Source organism: Chinchilla lanigera, unplaced genomic scaffold, assembly GCF_000276665.1.
Source record: "Chinchilla lanigera isolate Chin_1 unplaced genomic scaffold, ChiLan1.0 scaffold00102, whole genome shotgun sequence".
NCBI classification, from domain to species: Eukaryota; Metazoa; Chordata; class Mammalia; order Rodentia; family Chinchillidae; genus Chinchilla; species Chinchilla lanigera.
In genome coordinates this window covers 7,282,965-7,299,249 of record NW_004955503.1, presented here as the reverse complement: position 1 = coordinate 7,299,249, position 16,285 = coordinate 7,282,965, and the positions used below count along the sequence as shown (strand labels likewise).

Sequence of the window (16,285 nt, the reverse complement as noted above, 5' to 3'; positions counted from 1 at the left end):
ATATATAAAATGTAGGCTTCATCCTATCAACAGAAGGCTTAAAGAAAACAAAGAAGAACAGCCTGCCTGAGAAAGAGAGACTCCTCCAGCTGACTGCAGGCTTTATATGCAACAACAGCTCTTCATGGTTCAACAGCAGACAGACTTTGGCCTCAAACTGAGACATTAGCTTTTCAGCTTAAGGGCTTCTAGAACCATATGAGGCAATTCCTTATAGTTAACCTATATACATACATATACACACATATGCTATTGGTTCTCTTTCTCTGGAGAGCCTTGAAACCTGATAGGCAGTGAAAGGAGAATTCTCTAAAAAAAATTGGAAGAATCATCTGGGAGATTCCCCAGCAACATAAGACTTTACAGTGAAAGAGTCTTGCTCATGAACACAAGTTTTGAATCATCACTTTAGTACACACAAATGAGCTCATTCCTAGGAAGGGGAGCAACCCAAAAACCATGCTCACCAACCCTTAGGATGATACCCAATGCCACCTTCTTGTTACAAAGATTGTTTCTAAGAGAGCCCAGCATATGAGATATAATAACATGCCTGCTTAACTTCTCACCAGAAAGGCAATTTCTATGCTTTTGTTTCCATCATAGAGCATTGAGAGACATGTATGGGGACAAATAGGATAAAATCTTTGTCAAGTATCATAAATTTATATATCCAAAACATTGCTTGCACAGTCTTTTACTGTTATGTAAATCAGGTTACATACGAACATACACAGCCCTGGTTTGATATTGTTGGCCTTGCCAAAATTCCCCAAAACTAAGTTAATCAAAACAATATTATAGGCCCAGGGATATATCTCAGCAGTAAAAGTACCTGCCTGGCAAGCACAAGGTCCTGAGTTCCAATCCCCATACCAAAAAAAAAAAAAAACCCCAATATTATAAATGTTATCTTTATAAATAGGTGTTAATAGTGAAAAATTTAGTAGTGTACTATATAGAATGTTAGTGATAAAACCATATATTTAATGTCTGGGTTTAAAATTTTTTGGCAATAATAAATCATTTTTTAACTTGAAATTAAACTATTTTTCAGTTAACACAAGATATCAAGATTTTGTAATAAAATTGTTCTCATTTCTTTTGATATATTTTGCTGTAACATGAGAAAATATACATCTTTTCACAATTTGTACTAATGTGAAATCAAATTCAATTTATACAACAATATTACCACTAACATGCTCAGAGAACAAAGAGAAGATAACACTCCCATGGAACCAATATAGGAAGCTATAAAACAGTAACTTTAATTGAACTGCATGTACTAAAAGGAAATCTCACAATAGAGGAGCATGCATATGTTCTGTGTGTGTTCCACTCAATGTGAATGCCTTCAGGTAGGCCATGATGGCTTCAGTTAATTGTTTATATCTAAAACTTCATAGATCTCTGTTACCTGGCAGGTATAGTGGAAATAATAATGTAAGAGAGCTCTATGGACAAGCAATAATGTTCAGAGAGTATATTAAAGTTTAAATATCTATAAGAAAATGTCTTGAAATACTTGCCTAGATGTATCCACCAAAACTATAAATTCACAAAATCATTTCTTGCCACTCTTTAATACTATTCTACCATAATAACCCAGCTCTTTAATCAGGGATTGTTGCCTGACATCTACATGTCTTTGTTTATGCTGTTCCTTCTGTAAGGAATACCTTTATTTCCCTCCTTGGCCTACTTAAATCCTATGAATCCCAATTTTCTTTCAGCTATCACCACTCCTAAGTTGGTCCGCAGGTTGTGGGTTATTGTTATCAATTGATTAACCACTCCTACTTATTATCCAAACTGACTGTTTTTCTTGGAAGGGGCAGTTTTACATTTGCTTCTTTGTGGTCCTTGGTATGAAAACAGGGACTTGTGCTACCCAAGTAAATGATATATGACTGAACCACAACCCCTGGACCCAATCATGATGTTTTATTTCATTGATTGATATCTCCAGAAAATAAATTCCTTGAAAATAAATGACTCATTTAATTTTGTATTTCCAAAGCCACACTCAGTACCTGGTACACATTAACACTGACTAGTCTTCGATCTCTTCAGCACTCACCATTTTGGCCTGAAGATCAAGCAGCTTTCTTACACGAAATGGTTTGACTAGGAAAGGTAAAGAAAAAGGTTCTATGCCTTTGGTTTAGAAAAAGAAGAAATGAGTTATATTTAACTATTATTACTTCATATAATTTCTTCTTACAATACATCAAGAAAATAAATACCCTGTTCAGGTGGACCATTAAGCAGATGCTCGTAAATAAAAGTATGAAAAAGCAATTTACACAAAATGAGTACTATCATATAAGTAATACTAATAGTTATTTTAATTTTACAAACTACAAAACAAATAGTAATTCAACAGAGTAAGTAGGGCCAGGGATATAGCCCAGCAGCACAGCGTCTGCCTGATTCCCAGTACCAAAAAAAAAAACCAAAACAAAACCCAAAAAAACAATCAACAAAGTGAACGTAATGCAACTGGAATAAAAATACTCACCATTGTCTTTTTTGGTGAGTAAATACAGCAAGTGGCAGACATAAGGGCACTGTGAAAATAAAAAAAAAATTAAAAGAGAAATGGTAATATATCTTAAACAAAGCAGTAATATAGTCACCTCAAATATGAATCTTATGCTAAGTAAAAAGGTTTCAAGATGGCTTTATAAAGCTTCTCCTTTTTTATACTACATTCTTTAGCCAAAATTGTTGAGATCAGAAGTGATTATGAGTTCTGCTTTCTTTAGATTCTAGAATATTTGCATATATATGAGATATCTTGGGAATGAGGCCCAAGTCTAAAAACAAATTCTTTTCTGTTTTACATAAACCATAGAAATATAGCTTGAAGCTATTTTTATTCAATATTTTTAGTGTGCCTATTTTGACTTCAACTTGTCACATGGAGCCAAGCATGGAACAGTCTACTTTAAGATACAGACTTAAAATATTTACTGGGATTTCTTACTTAAAAGCATTTTCGCATGTCTTCAAAATTATCATTGTCAATGATGCCTCATATTTCAGCAGTATAGACACCATAATTTCTTTGTGGGTGAGGATCAAATCCAGGGACTTGCACATGCTGAACAAATACATAACCCCAATCCAGATATACTGCCATTTAATTAAAAGCTTAATCCTCACTTTTGGAAATATCTACTTGATAAATTAGTTAAATCACAAAATGATTTTTTGAGGCCTGTCCATACTGATTTCCACAGTGGTTATACCAATTTATACTCCCACTAACAGTGGAGAAGGATGCCTTTTTTCACTACACCTTCACCAGCATTTGTTATTGGTTGATTTCTGATGGTAGCCATTCTTTCTGGAGATGGAATCTGAGTGTCATTTCAATTTGGAATTATTGAAGGACTAGTGATGTTGTATATTTGTTCATACATTAATTTGCCTGTACTTGTTCACCTGCGAAGTATTCATTTCAGATGCCAATATTTGCATTAGGTCTTTAAATTTGGAGAGTCTGATGTTTTGAGTTCTTTATGTATTCTAGGTATTTGTCCTTTGTCTGAAGAACAGCTGGCAAAAAAAAATTTCCCATCCTGTGGGTTGTCTCTTCTCTCTGTTAGTGGTTTTCTGATGTGCAAAAGCTTTGTAATAGGTTGAGATTCCAGTTGTTGACTCTTTATTACGTTTCTTGTGCAATCTTGGTGTTGTAGTCAGGGCTTACAAGGGAAAAGATTTAATATAGGATACATAATTTATAGAATTATTTTATAATGTTCACCCAAAAAATCAAATGCAAAAGAGTGCAGCAGATCTGTCCACACACTAAAGACTCAAAGAAATCCAGCTGAGGGCCTGGATCCCATGGCAATGTCCTGCATGAGTGCAGCTGAAGACTGAGAGCCCATGGCAATGTCCTCCACGAGTCCAACTGGAGGCCTAGAGCCAACAACGTCTCATGCAAGTCTGTATCAAGGATTTGCACTTCAAAGGCCCAAAGGCCAGTGGTGGAAGCTAGAAAGTCTGCACCAGCAGGATGAAGGATGCGTGTCAGCAGGCTGAGGGATCTGTACTGGAGCCAGGAAGCAATGCTCAAAGTAAGGATCAGAGCTTCCCCAAAAAGAACTGCAGCTATCCTCTGGGACAGCATGGTCCCAACCTCCTCCTATGATGACAACAGCTGAGTTCCTACCAGGAAAACCAGCATGACACACTTCTCCAGAAGAATCAACAGCACACCATCTTCCTAGTTCTCTTCTTATGCTGTTGGCAACAATCCTCAGGTGGGCTTTCCACACCCAGAACCAGGATGATTCAGTTCAGCTGGGTATTTTAAGTTGACCATTAGTTAATCCACCACACAGGATTTTTTTTTTTCAGAAAGTCTTTGCCTAAACCTATGTCTTCAAGAGTTTTACCTATCTTACCTTCCAATAAGTTAAATGTTTCTGTTTTAATATTTAGATCTTTGATCTATTTTGATTTTAGTTTAGTACATGCTGAGAGATATGGGTGTAGGTTTAATCTTTAGCATGTCGAAGGCCAGTTTTCCTAACATCATTTATTAAAGAGGCCATCTTTCTTCCACTGGAAGCATTTGATCCTGTTGTCAAAAATAAGGTGGCCAAGTATGTTTGAAGTTGTTTCTGGATCTTCTATTCTGTGCTCCTGATCTTTAGGTCTGCTTTTTTGTTTGTTTCTGCTAGTGCCATTCTGTTCTTATCATGGTAGCTTTGTAGTATAATTTCAAGGTGGGGATTGTGATGTTCCCTGCCTTGCCTTTGTTGCCTAGAATTGGTTTTGCAATTTGAGGTCTCTTCTAGTACCAAAGGAATTTTAGGATTGTTTTCTGTAGCTCCTTGAGGTATGCTATTGATATTTTGATTGGCATTGCATTAAATCTGTACAACAGTTCTATTTGACCCAGCTATTCCCCTTCTTGGTATCTATCTTACTATCATCCTAAAAGGGTTAAAAGCATCATACCACAGCAATATATGCACACCCATGTTTATAGCAGCACAATTTGTAATAGCTAAAACTTGGAGACAGCCCAGAATCCATCAAAAGATGAATATATAAAGAAAATGTGTTTTCTATAAACAATGGAGTGCTATTTGGCCATAAAAGATAAAAGTGAGACATTTTTAGGTAAATCAATACACCTTGAAAACAAAATGGAAACAAAACTTTTGTAAATAAGGAAGGGCAAGCAGGGTTGGACTGTGGGGGGGTAATGGGTGAATCAAGATGTATTATGTATAGGTACAAATTTCCTATGATGAATGTGATCATTATATACCTCAAAAGTGTACCAATAAAATTAACCTCTAAAAAAAAAAATCACAGGAAGACCAATTATTCAATATTTCTTTTGAGTGCCCATCTACTGAATTCTTCTATATCAAGGTTCAGCATTCCATGGTTTACCTGCTTTTATAAATAAAGTTTTATTGGATTACAGGCTTTATGTTTATTTATGTATTGCCTACAGCTGCCTTTGCTTTAGTTCAGCAGACCTGAGGGCTTGGGGTAGAAATAGTAGGGCTCTGAATCCTATAGTATTTACTATCTAGCTGTTTAAGAAAAAATTTATCAACATTTGTGATAGATGGGCTGGGGATATAGCTCTGTGGCACAAGCGCCTGCCTGGCAAGCACCAGGTCCTGAGTTCGATCCCTGGTACCACAAAAGAAAAAAAAAAAATTGTGATAGATGACATAAAGCAAAGAAGTAAATTCTTTAAAGGAAATAGAGAAAGAAAAAAACACAAAGACTTTTTTTCAATAAATTTGAATTCTGAGGATGTCCACTTTCACTATTCCTGTTTAATACATCACTTGAAACATTAGCCAGAACAAGCAAGCAAGAGAAAGAAATAAAAGGAATACATATAGGGAAGGAAGAAGTAAAATGATCCTTATTTGTAGATTACACGATTTTTCACATAAACAGATCTAAAATGCTCCACTAGAAGATTCCTAGAACTACAAAAAAATTGTCAGGTAACAGAATACAAAATAAACACACACAAAAAAGTGTTCCTATAAGCCAATAATCAACAGAGAAAGAAATTAGAAAAACAGGGCTGGGGATTTAGCTCAGAAGCACAGCGTCTGCCCGGCAAGAGCAAGGTCGTGAGTTCGATTCCCAGTACCGGGAAAAAAAAAACAAACAGAAACTAGAAAAAGAATAGCTTTCACAGTAGCTTAGAGGGCCGGGGATATAGCTCAGCAGCACAAGTGCCTGCCCAGCAATCTCAAGGTCCCGAGTTTGATTCCCAGTACCAAACAACAACAACAACAACAAGAACAACAACAAAACACAACAGCTTAGAAAAAAAAAAACTTAGAAATTAACCTAACAAAGGGAGTGAAAGACCTCTATAACAAAAACTACATATAATACTCTGAAAAAGGAGATTGTAGGAGACATCAGAAAATGTAAAGATATTTCCTGGTCTTGACTAAGCAGAACCAATAGTGTAAAAATGGCCATGTTTCCAAAACTGATACACAGATTTAATGCAATCTCAATCAAAATACCAATAGCAGTCCTCACAGAACTAGAAATAACAATCTTAAAACTCATATGGAATCACAAGAGACCCAGAAGAGAGAGAGCAATTCTGGACTTGGCCAAGGCAGGGAGCACCATGATTCTGAATTTCAAGTTACATTACACAGTTACAGTGATAAAAACAGTATGGTAATGGCAAAAGTAAAACCAGACTTGTGGATCAATGGAACAGAACAGAAGATATAAAACAGAAGATACAGAAGAGCATATACAACTCCAGGCATACTCAGGTATATTGTCTTTGACAAACAGGCCAAAACCTTTTGCTGGAGGAAAGATAGCCTCATTAATAAATAGTATTAGAAAGACTGGCTGTTTCCATGAAGAAAATTGAATACAGACTCACATCTATCACCAGGTACAAAAATAAAATCAGCATGATTTAAAGACCTAGATATTAAAACAGAAACAGTCTGATAAGATAAAATAGTCAAAATTCTTGAAAGCATAGGCACAGGTTAGGACTCTCTGAACAGAACCCCAATTGCACAAAGAATAACATCAAGAATCAACAAATGGAGCCTGGGGTAGTGGCATAAGCTTGTATTCCAGAACTCAGAAAAAAACCCAATAGAATGAAGAAACACACTACAAAAGAGGAAGAAATGTTTGCCAGCTACTCCTCAGACAGAGGATTAATAAATATATAGAATACATAAAGAATTCAAAAATATCAAATCCCCCAAATAAAAGAGCCAATCAAAAAATGGGCAACTGAAGTAAAGAAACTTCTCGGAAAAAAACATATGTGGCCAATAAATACATGAAAAAATGCTCAACATCTCTGGCAAATTAAAACAACACTGAGATTCCATCTTACCCCAGAAAGAATGACTATCATCAAGAAATCAAATAATAACAAATGTTGGCAAGGCCGTGGGGGAAAACGTAATCCTTCTATATTGTGGGTAGGAGCATAAACTACTACAACCACTACAGAAATCAGTATGGAGATTCCTCAGAAAACTAAAAATAGAAAGCCCAGCTATTCTCCTTCTAGGTATCTTCCTGAAAAAATTAAAGGCACAGTGATACATGTGTGTCCATGTTGATAGCAGCACAATTCATAATGGCTATATCTTAGAGGCACCTTATATGTCCATGAACAGATGAATGGATAAGGAAAATGAGATATTTATATACAATAGGGTACTAGTAGTCTGCTATAAAAGATAAATTTGAGTCATTTCGAGGAAAATGGCTGCATCTTGAGAGTATAATGTTAAGTGAAATAAATCTGTCACATAAACTTAAATATTGCATAAATTCTTTTATATGAGAAACTCAAAGTATATATAATTTAAAGAGTAAAATAAAAGACAGGTAATAGGAAACAGGAGATAGATCTTTTTCAAATGTGAAGGGGACCAAGAAAGTTAGGGAGGACAGAGAAGAGGGGTCAGGTAGGTAAAAGTAATTAAGCTGTGGTAAATACATGTGGTAAAAGTAACTAAGCTGTGGTAAATACATGTGCCCACTCCCCACAATGAATACAATCATCATGCACTACAAACATGTATGTACAAATAAAGTTTTTAAAGGTTTAAATTATTTTGGTAGTCATGACTCTAGAGTTTAAAGAATAACATATTTTATATTGTCTTTTATGCACTTAGAAATGGATCCAGGAAGATTCTAGCCACCCTTTTAAGAAACCTCGTTAGATTTCAGTAAAAAAATCATTACCTAACACCTCTAGGGTATGAACTATTATCAATACTATTCATCCTGTTGAGTATGAAATGAGTTTCACATAATCATTGGCTCTAGGCTCCAGCATTATACCAAATCTCACCTCTTTTAATTATTATGCATTAATTACATAATGAAAAATTAATACGTATTCAATATTTTAGTTATCTTCCTGGCAAATATTTAAGTGCCACATATGGTTCACTATGAAGTCAAACTCCTACCAAATTATATTGAAATGACTTCTTTGAAGGATTACTACTAAAAGTTAGGGCCTTTTGCCCCTATTTCTTTACCTGTGTGATAATTACACAAACATATTCAGTTAGTGAAAATTAACCCAGTGGATCAGTTGTGATATAGGAAATTTTCTTCATGTTTAGTATACTTCAGTAAATATTTTTCCTAAAAATATAGGAAAAACCAAAAGAAAACACAAAGCAGGCCTCTTTTTCTCCTGCCAAACTGCAACATAGAAATTCGCAAATCAAAAAAAAAAAAAAAAGAAATTCTCAACTCAACATCATTAGAACTCAAGCAGACTGATTTCACGTAAGAGCAGTTCCTATTCACTCATGAAACAAAGATTTATTGAATACTGAATAAAACCGACAAAAAGTTCTGCTTCCATGAAGTTAACATACTATGATGCCATGAACTGTGTCACTAAGTACCTGGGTTATAAAAGGCAGTCCCACAGCTGAGGGTGTCGCTCAGTGATAGACTACTTGTTTGGCATATACAAGACCCTGGGTTTGATACCCGCACCCCAAGGGCACATTTCCTGCCTACAATAAATAACCCAGTTTACTGATCTGTTAGAAAAAAGAAAATTTCTCATTCTTTACAAAATATGATTAAACACAAAATTCATCTGTATTGCAATTTTGTCAGTTTTATAAACAAAATAAAAACAAAATGAGGTGAAGAGAGATGGCAAAGGTAAAAAGGAGAGGTGAAACCAGAACGGTGGTGGAGAAAAGTCCGAAACGGCAGTGAAAATATGAACCGGCAATTGGTGAGTGAGGTGAATCAGTGCTGTGCTCTGACACACAGACAAGTGGAAGAGAAGCGGGAGGGTGGGGCCACCATTTTATTTCAAAGGACTCAGAGGGAACTCCACCAGCAGAACAGTCCTGCGTCGTTTCACTGTCAGTGACCCGGAGTGGAATGAGGAAAGAGCCATCCAGTCACAGTAGACTCTCAGCAGTTGGGAAGCAGACTGGGGGGATTCTGTTGAGAGGTAGGAGCTGGGACCACCTAGACTCTGCTACGGTAGCCCCAAATACAAAGGACTGGAAGTGTGCCTGGGTCTGGGACCGGCAGAGGAGCCTTGGCAGAGAACAATACGCTGCAGCAGGAGAAGGGCACTCTCCCTGCCATATGACCAGACTATAAGAGGAGTCAGTGGTGGAACAGAGGCAGCTGTGTAAGGTCTAGAAGGAGCCAACTGTACACAGGTCTGGGAGCAACACTGGGGTTTCCCTATCCAAGGGTGCCACAGAAACTGGGAGAACACCAGAGAGACAATGACAGCAAGGAGAAGTGGACATCCAGAACGTTGTCAGTTTAGGACCAGTCCCAGCCCCTACATTCAGGGGTCAAGATAGCCCCATACCCAGCACAAATCCTGCTGCAAACATGATGGAGTTACACAGTACATTTCTGGGATCTGACTTGAACACTACCACAGAACTGGACTCCAGAGGAGTTTTATTATTTTTTTCTTTGTTTGTTGGACTGGTTTTCCTTTTTCTGTCTGGTTGGGTTTTTTTTATTATTATTATTATTTAGGTTTCTTCCTTTTACTTCTCTTTTCTTTTGTTCATCTTCTGTCTCTCTTTCCTCAACTATATATCTGGATTTTATTATATATGAATGAACATTGTGTCTTCTCTTTCTGGTTCACTTCAATATTCTTTTGCTTTCTCTTTCATTTTTTCTCTCCTGTGTTCTCCTCCAGTTTTCCAAAACTTAGGTCATCATCCATTGCCCTCCAGCCTTGCTTCTACTATATTCTTTCTTATTCATATCTCTGTTTTGTCCCCACCCCTCTTCAATCCCATACAGGATAAAAATCACTCTACCGAGGGGAAACTCATAGCATACAAGTTCTTAGTATATGTTGGATTTTGATATATAACTGTAGAACTTGCTCCTATGGTTTAAGGTACCAAGTTAATATTTACCACAGTTTGTCAGTGGCTAGGCTGTGCTTGACACTATTGTTATTGCTAACTGTACTACTTTAGCCAGGATTTCATACCTATTGTAATCACTTTTTTACCCTTGTATAATAACACAATGATTGTCTGGGGTCATAACCATTACCATAGCCCAGGATCAAAGGCCTGGGTGCAGAGGGAAATAGATAGCAACTTCTCATCTTTAACAAGTTGGGAAGGTAGGTTCCTGGGATAGAAACAAAGACAATGAACCACCTACACCTAGAAGCCATCTTTGAAGAATATACATTTCTACAGAAGCCTCAGTGATAAAGCTATCTACCATAAGAAATCTATAAGCATTAACAAACAAAACAAAATAAAATAAAAAACAGAATATAGACAATGACAAGACACAGAAGAAAATGCAACCCCAAACCTCCAGCCTACACAAGTGAAGTCCAGAGCACCCACTGCAATAGATGAAATCAGAAGCCACCCACTGGAACATTCTGAAATGATAGCAGAATAAGTGAAAAAAACAGATGAGGCTATAGAAAAAATAACCTTTCAGGTAAAAAAAAAAGATGATCAAGATGAATGTTAGAGTAGACACAGAAAAAAAATAGAGTTGCTTAGGAAAATGAGAGAAACCACGAATGGCCAACATTGAAAGCAATGGAATCCATGAAACAGATTCAAATAAATACCCAGAAGAGTAAAAACTTCATTAAAAGTACACAACAGATTGATCAAAGGCAGCATAGAATATCAGATGCAGAAGGCAGGTTGTGGCTAGTGACCATAAAAAGAAAGATATCCTAAAAAGAGCAAAAGACAATGAAAACTCAATCCAATAGCTGTAAGGTAGAGCAAAGAAAAACAATATAAGTCTGACCTGAGTCAATGAGAAAGCCACAGATAGTACAAACGCCATATAAAACCTCTTTACGGAAGTAATAGGAGAAAACTCCCCAAAGATAGAATTTGACATACAGATAAGTGAAGCATATAGAACTCCAAATAGCCATATCCAAAATAAATCTACACCAAGGTATATAATAGGCAAGATTCCAGGAATTCAGCTCAGGAACAGACTAGTAAAAGTGGTTAGAGAAAAGAAACAAATCACCTATAAAGGAAAGCCCATCAGAATTACAGCAGACTTCTCAACACAAACCATCAAGTAAAGGAGAGCTTGGAGTAAGGTATTCCACGCCCTAAGTGAAAACACATTCCAGCCCAGACTGATGTACCCAAAAAAACTATCTTTTAAAATCAGTGGAGAAATAAGATACTTCCATGACAAAGAACAACTGAAGCAATTCATGACCATCAAACAAACTCTCCAAAATGCTCTGAAGGATATTTTACAATGAGAAAACAAAGACCACTATTACAAGAACATCAACAGAAAGAAGCCACCAGGCAGGGCAAGCAACTGAACAGAAGGGAAAGACAGGGAACCAACAACAGGAAAATAATATGAGAATAAGTCAATACATATCAGTAATAACCACGAATGTAAATAGTCTCAACTCGTCAATCAAAAGAAATAGACTGGGAGAATGGAAAAAGAAGCAAGATGTTCCAATATGCTGCATATGAGAAACACATTTAGCCAAAAAAGAATTTCATAGACTGAAGGTCAAAGGATGGAAAACAGTACTCCATGCAAAAGGAAACTAGAAAAAAGCAGGGATAGCTGTTGTTTCTGAAAACAATGTGAACTTCAATCCAAGACTGATCAAAAGAATCAAAGAAGTAACTTGTTAAGCCCATGCCTATCACTATGCACTCAAGTCAAAATGGATCAAAGATCTAAATATTAAAACAGAAACCCGGGCCAGAGATATAGCTCAGAGGCACAAGCACCTGCCTGGCAAGTGCAAGGTCCTGGGTTTGATTCCCGGTACCAAAAAGAAAAAAAAAAAAAAAAAGTAGAAACCCTAAATCTGCTGGAAGACAGAATAGGCAGAACTCTTAAAGACACAGGTGTAGGCAAAGACTTCATGAACAAAACCTCAGCTACACTGGAAATATTACCAAAAAACAACAACTGAGACCTGATCCTATTAAAAAGCTTTTGCATAGCAAAAGAAACCACCAACAGAGTGAAAAGACAACCCACAGAATGGGAAAAAAATTTAGCCAGTTGTTCCTTGGACAAAGGAACTAATATTTAGGACATATAAAGAATTTTAAAAAATCAAACTCCCCCCTCCAAATTTAAAGACCCAATCCAAAAATGGGTGTCTGAGATGAACATGCACTTCTCAGATAAAGGAGTATAAATGGCAAATATATACATGTAAAATGTTCAACATCACTTGTCATTCGAGAGATGCAAATCAGAACAGTGCTAAGATTCCATCTCACTCCAGAAAGAACGGCTGTCATCAAGAAATCAACTGATAACAAATGCTGGCAGAACTGAGGAAAAAGGAACCCTTCTTCACCGCCTGTGGGAGTGCAGACTGGTGGTACAACCACTGTAGGAATCAGTGTGGCAATTGCCAAAAAAGATAGAATCAGACATCCCATTTGATCCAGCTATTCCCTTTCTGGGTATCTTCCTGAAAGTATTAAAAACATCATACCACAGCAAAATATGAGGACTATGTTTATAGCAGCATGCTTTGTAATAGCTAAATCTTGCAATCAACCCAAATGCCCATCAACTGAGGAATCAATAGAAAAGATGTTTACCTTCTACAAAGAAGTACTACTCAGGCATAAAGAAGGTTAAACTCAAGTCATTTCTAGGTAAATGAATGCACCTTGAAAACATATTCTTAATTAAATTGGGCACACATTGTAAATATCACATTGTCTCCCTGGTGTGAGAAACTAAGAGTAAATAAGGACCAAAATGTACAAAACTTATTGGGAAATTGGAAAAAAAGTTGTTCAAAAGGAAAAAGCAAGTAGGGAGGGATGGGAGAAAGGAAGAGAAAAAAATGATAAAAGAAGGATAAAATGGAAACAAAGCTTTGCAAATAAGAAGGGGAAGAGGGATTGAAGGGAGGAGAGGGCATCGAGACGAAAAGAACAATCATGATATATCACATAGAAGTACAAATTCCCTACAATGAATATGATCATTATGTATATCTAACTTGTATCAAGAAACTTCATAAAAAAAAAGTAAAAGGGAGTCAATCGTATACTACTTAAGTCAATCATTCACACATGCCTGCACACTACAAGGGAAACAAGAGGGATTAAACGTGAGGCCTTCTATGGGTTAGGCAACTGTTCTACCACTGAGCTACACCCCTAGCCCCAAGTATTACGAATACTTCAAAACTACCATTTTTTCACCTTTGTAGAGGGAAAAAAGAACTCCTGAGACTTAGTCCACCTTACCTTTGTATTTCTACCTTACCCTTACCTTATCAACTCATACTAACTTCCCAGTACCTTCCCCAAATTCAATGGTTGGCACATCCTTTACTCTAGTCTTAATCTCAGTATCATGTCAGAAGCCTTTAATGCCCATGTCAACAAATCACATTGGCCTTGTAGACAATTAGAAAATTGGAACCCTCAAGAGCTATACCCTAATATATGGTTATGCAATAAAAACAAACCTCATGTGCTAAAGCAGACAGTGGTAAAGTTGCCTTTCTTGATGTTAGGTGAAGGGAAAATAAAGCCTCCTAAGAATTTGCAACCACAGGCCAGCCATATGTAGCTCTGCATGTAAATTTGAATTTTCACTAGTGTTGCGGTCTGAAAATTTTTCACTGAAGAATTTAAAGTGGTTTCTGCTTAGTCAGAACTCTCAGGCAAGTCATACATCTGTCAATGGACTTGCATCTAGAATAAAGGAAGAAGGACTGTGGATATATTTAGCCCAGTGGCATAGCCTTTGCCTAAAATGCACAAGACCTTGGGGGAAAAATAAAGAATGAACACTTACAATCCAATAATAAAAAGATACCTCAGTTTAAAAAAAATGGGCATATGATCTCAATGACATTTCTCCAGGGGAGATAAGTAAATGATCAATTAGCACAGGCCAGGCTGCTCAACATCATTGGTCACTGGGAAATATAAATCACAACCACAGTGAAATACCATTTCATGCCCAGTAGGGTGGTTAAACTTTTTTTTTAAATCAAATTAAGTGTTGGTGAAGAGGTAATGAGATTGGCCCCATATTAAACACTGATACTAGAAATGAAAAATGAAGTCACCACTGTGGACAAGTGTGGCAATTGCTCAAAAAAAATCTAAAAATAGAATTATTACATGAAATATGAATTCCTCCCCTAGCTATACACCCAAAAGAACTGAAAACAAGGATTTGAGCAGATATGGCCAGCCCTCTACATCTGCAGGTTCTGCATGTTCAGAAGCAACTGACTATGGGTCAAAAATATTGAGAAACACTGCATCTGTACTGAACATGTACATAGACCTTTTCCTTATTGTTATTTCCTAAATGATGCAGTATAACAAATACATAGAATTTACATGGTATTAGGTATCATAAATAACATACAGAAGATTTAAGATATACAGGGAGAGTATAGGTTATCAGCAGATATCACAACATTTTACATAAGGGATTTGAGCATCCATGAGTTTTTATATGCATTAGGGATTAGTTCTAGACCCAATCCCCTACAGATATCGAGGGACATGTCCTTATACACTAATGTTCACTGTAGCACCATTCATAATCGCCAAAAGGTAGGAACATCCCAAGAGTTCATCAACAGACAAATGGATGAACAAAATGTGATTTATGTACATATAGAAGATTATTCAATCATAAAAGTTCTGTTATAAGCTATAACACGGATGAACCTTGAAGTCATTATGTTAAAGTGAAAGAAGCCAAACACAGAACGACAAATGCTTTATGATTCTACTTATGTGAGATACTTAGAATAGGCAAATTCAGAGAAACAGTGGCTACCAGGAGCAGGAGGGAAAAATGAATGGAGAGTTATTGCTTACTGCGCACAGACTTTCTGTTTGGGGTCATGAGCAAGTTTTGAAAACAATGGAGATAGTTGCACAACACTGTGAATGTAATTCATGCCACTGAATTGTACATGAAAAACAGTTAAAACTCTCAATTCCTAGGTCCCCATCACAGCAGCATTTAGAGAGTTCTTTGCTAACCACTAAGGTTAGGCAGACTGTGGCTAACAAGTTGTAGAGATACCAAGCACCAGATTACACCTTATCTCATGGGGGTAGCAATCTCAAAAAGTTACTGTTTGAAGTGCAGCACAGTCATGCGGCTTTCCCCAGGGACATAAACAAGAATCTCTGATAGTATCAGCGATGTCTCCCAAATCACAGGCACAAGTCTCAGCCCAAATCCAGACACGCAGTCACCCTAATCAATGCACAAAGCTATCTGGGAAAGAAGGCAAGGGGATGGCTGCTGCACACATACTGAAGTCTTTGATCCCCAGCTCCAGGGTAATCCTTGGCTTCCCTGCCAGAACACATCCCAGAATGTGTAACAACAACAAACAGAATCCTGGTCCATAAGCAGAGCCCAGCACAAGCCCAGAGTCCTTGCCACCCTATGAAAACTAACGAACTGTCAACAAAAGAAGGCTAGGGGGGAAACACAACTGGGTACTTCCCCCTACAGGCCACTGACCCCTCCAGCGGTTCCTGCCTCACACTCTACAGGAAGGGACATGTACAAAATCTAAATTCACAAGCCAGGCCATTAGGAACCACAGGGAGGGAGGGGAAGAGAGAGAGAGAGAGACAGACAGACAGACAGACAAAGAAACAGAGGGAGCCATAGACAGATAGAGGCACAGGGACTGCACTATCAGAAGAAACCTCGTTAACCCCTGGGGCTGCTTGTCTGTGAG

At 37.2% G+C, this 16,285-nt stretch overlaps 1 protein-coding gene across 1 annotated transcript in view; it reads right to left on the bottom strand.

Moving 5' to 3' along the window:
- The window catches only part of Cenpi (centromere protein I), a 104,623-nt gene that overhangs the window by 42,453 nt on the left and 45,885 nt on the right, over positions 1-16,285 (bottom strand). The window contains exons 6-7 of the mRNA XM_005415260.2: positions 2,525-2,573; positions 2,084-2,130 (exon numbers count right to left, since the gene is read on the bottom strand). Coding sequence (XP_005415317.2) covers positions 2,084-2,130; positions 2,525-2,573 — 96 coding nt within the window. The remainder of the gene's footprint in view (positions 1-2,083; positions 2,131-2,524; positions 2,574-16,285) is intronic.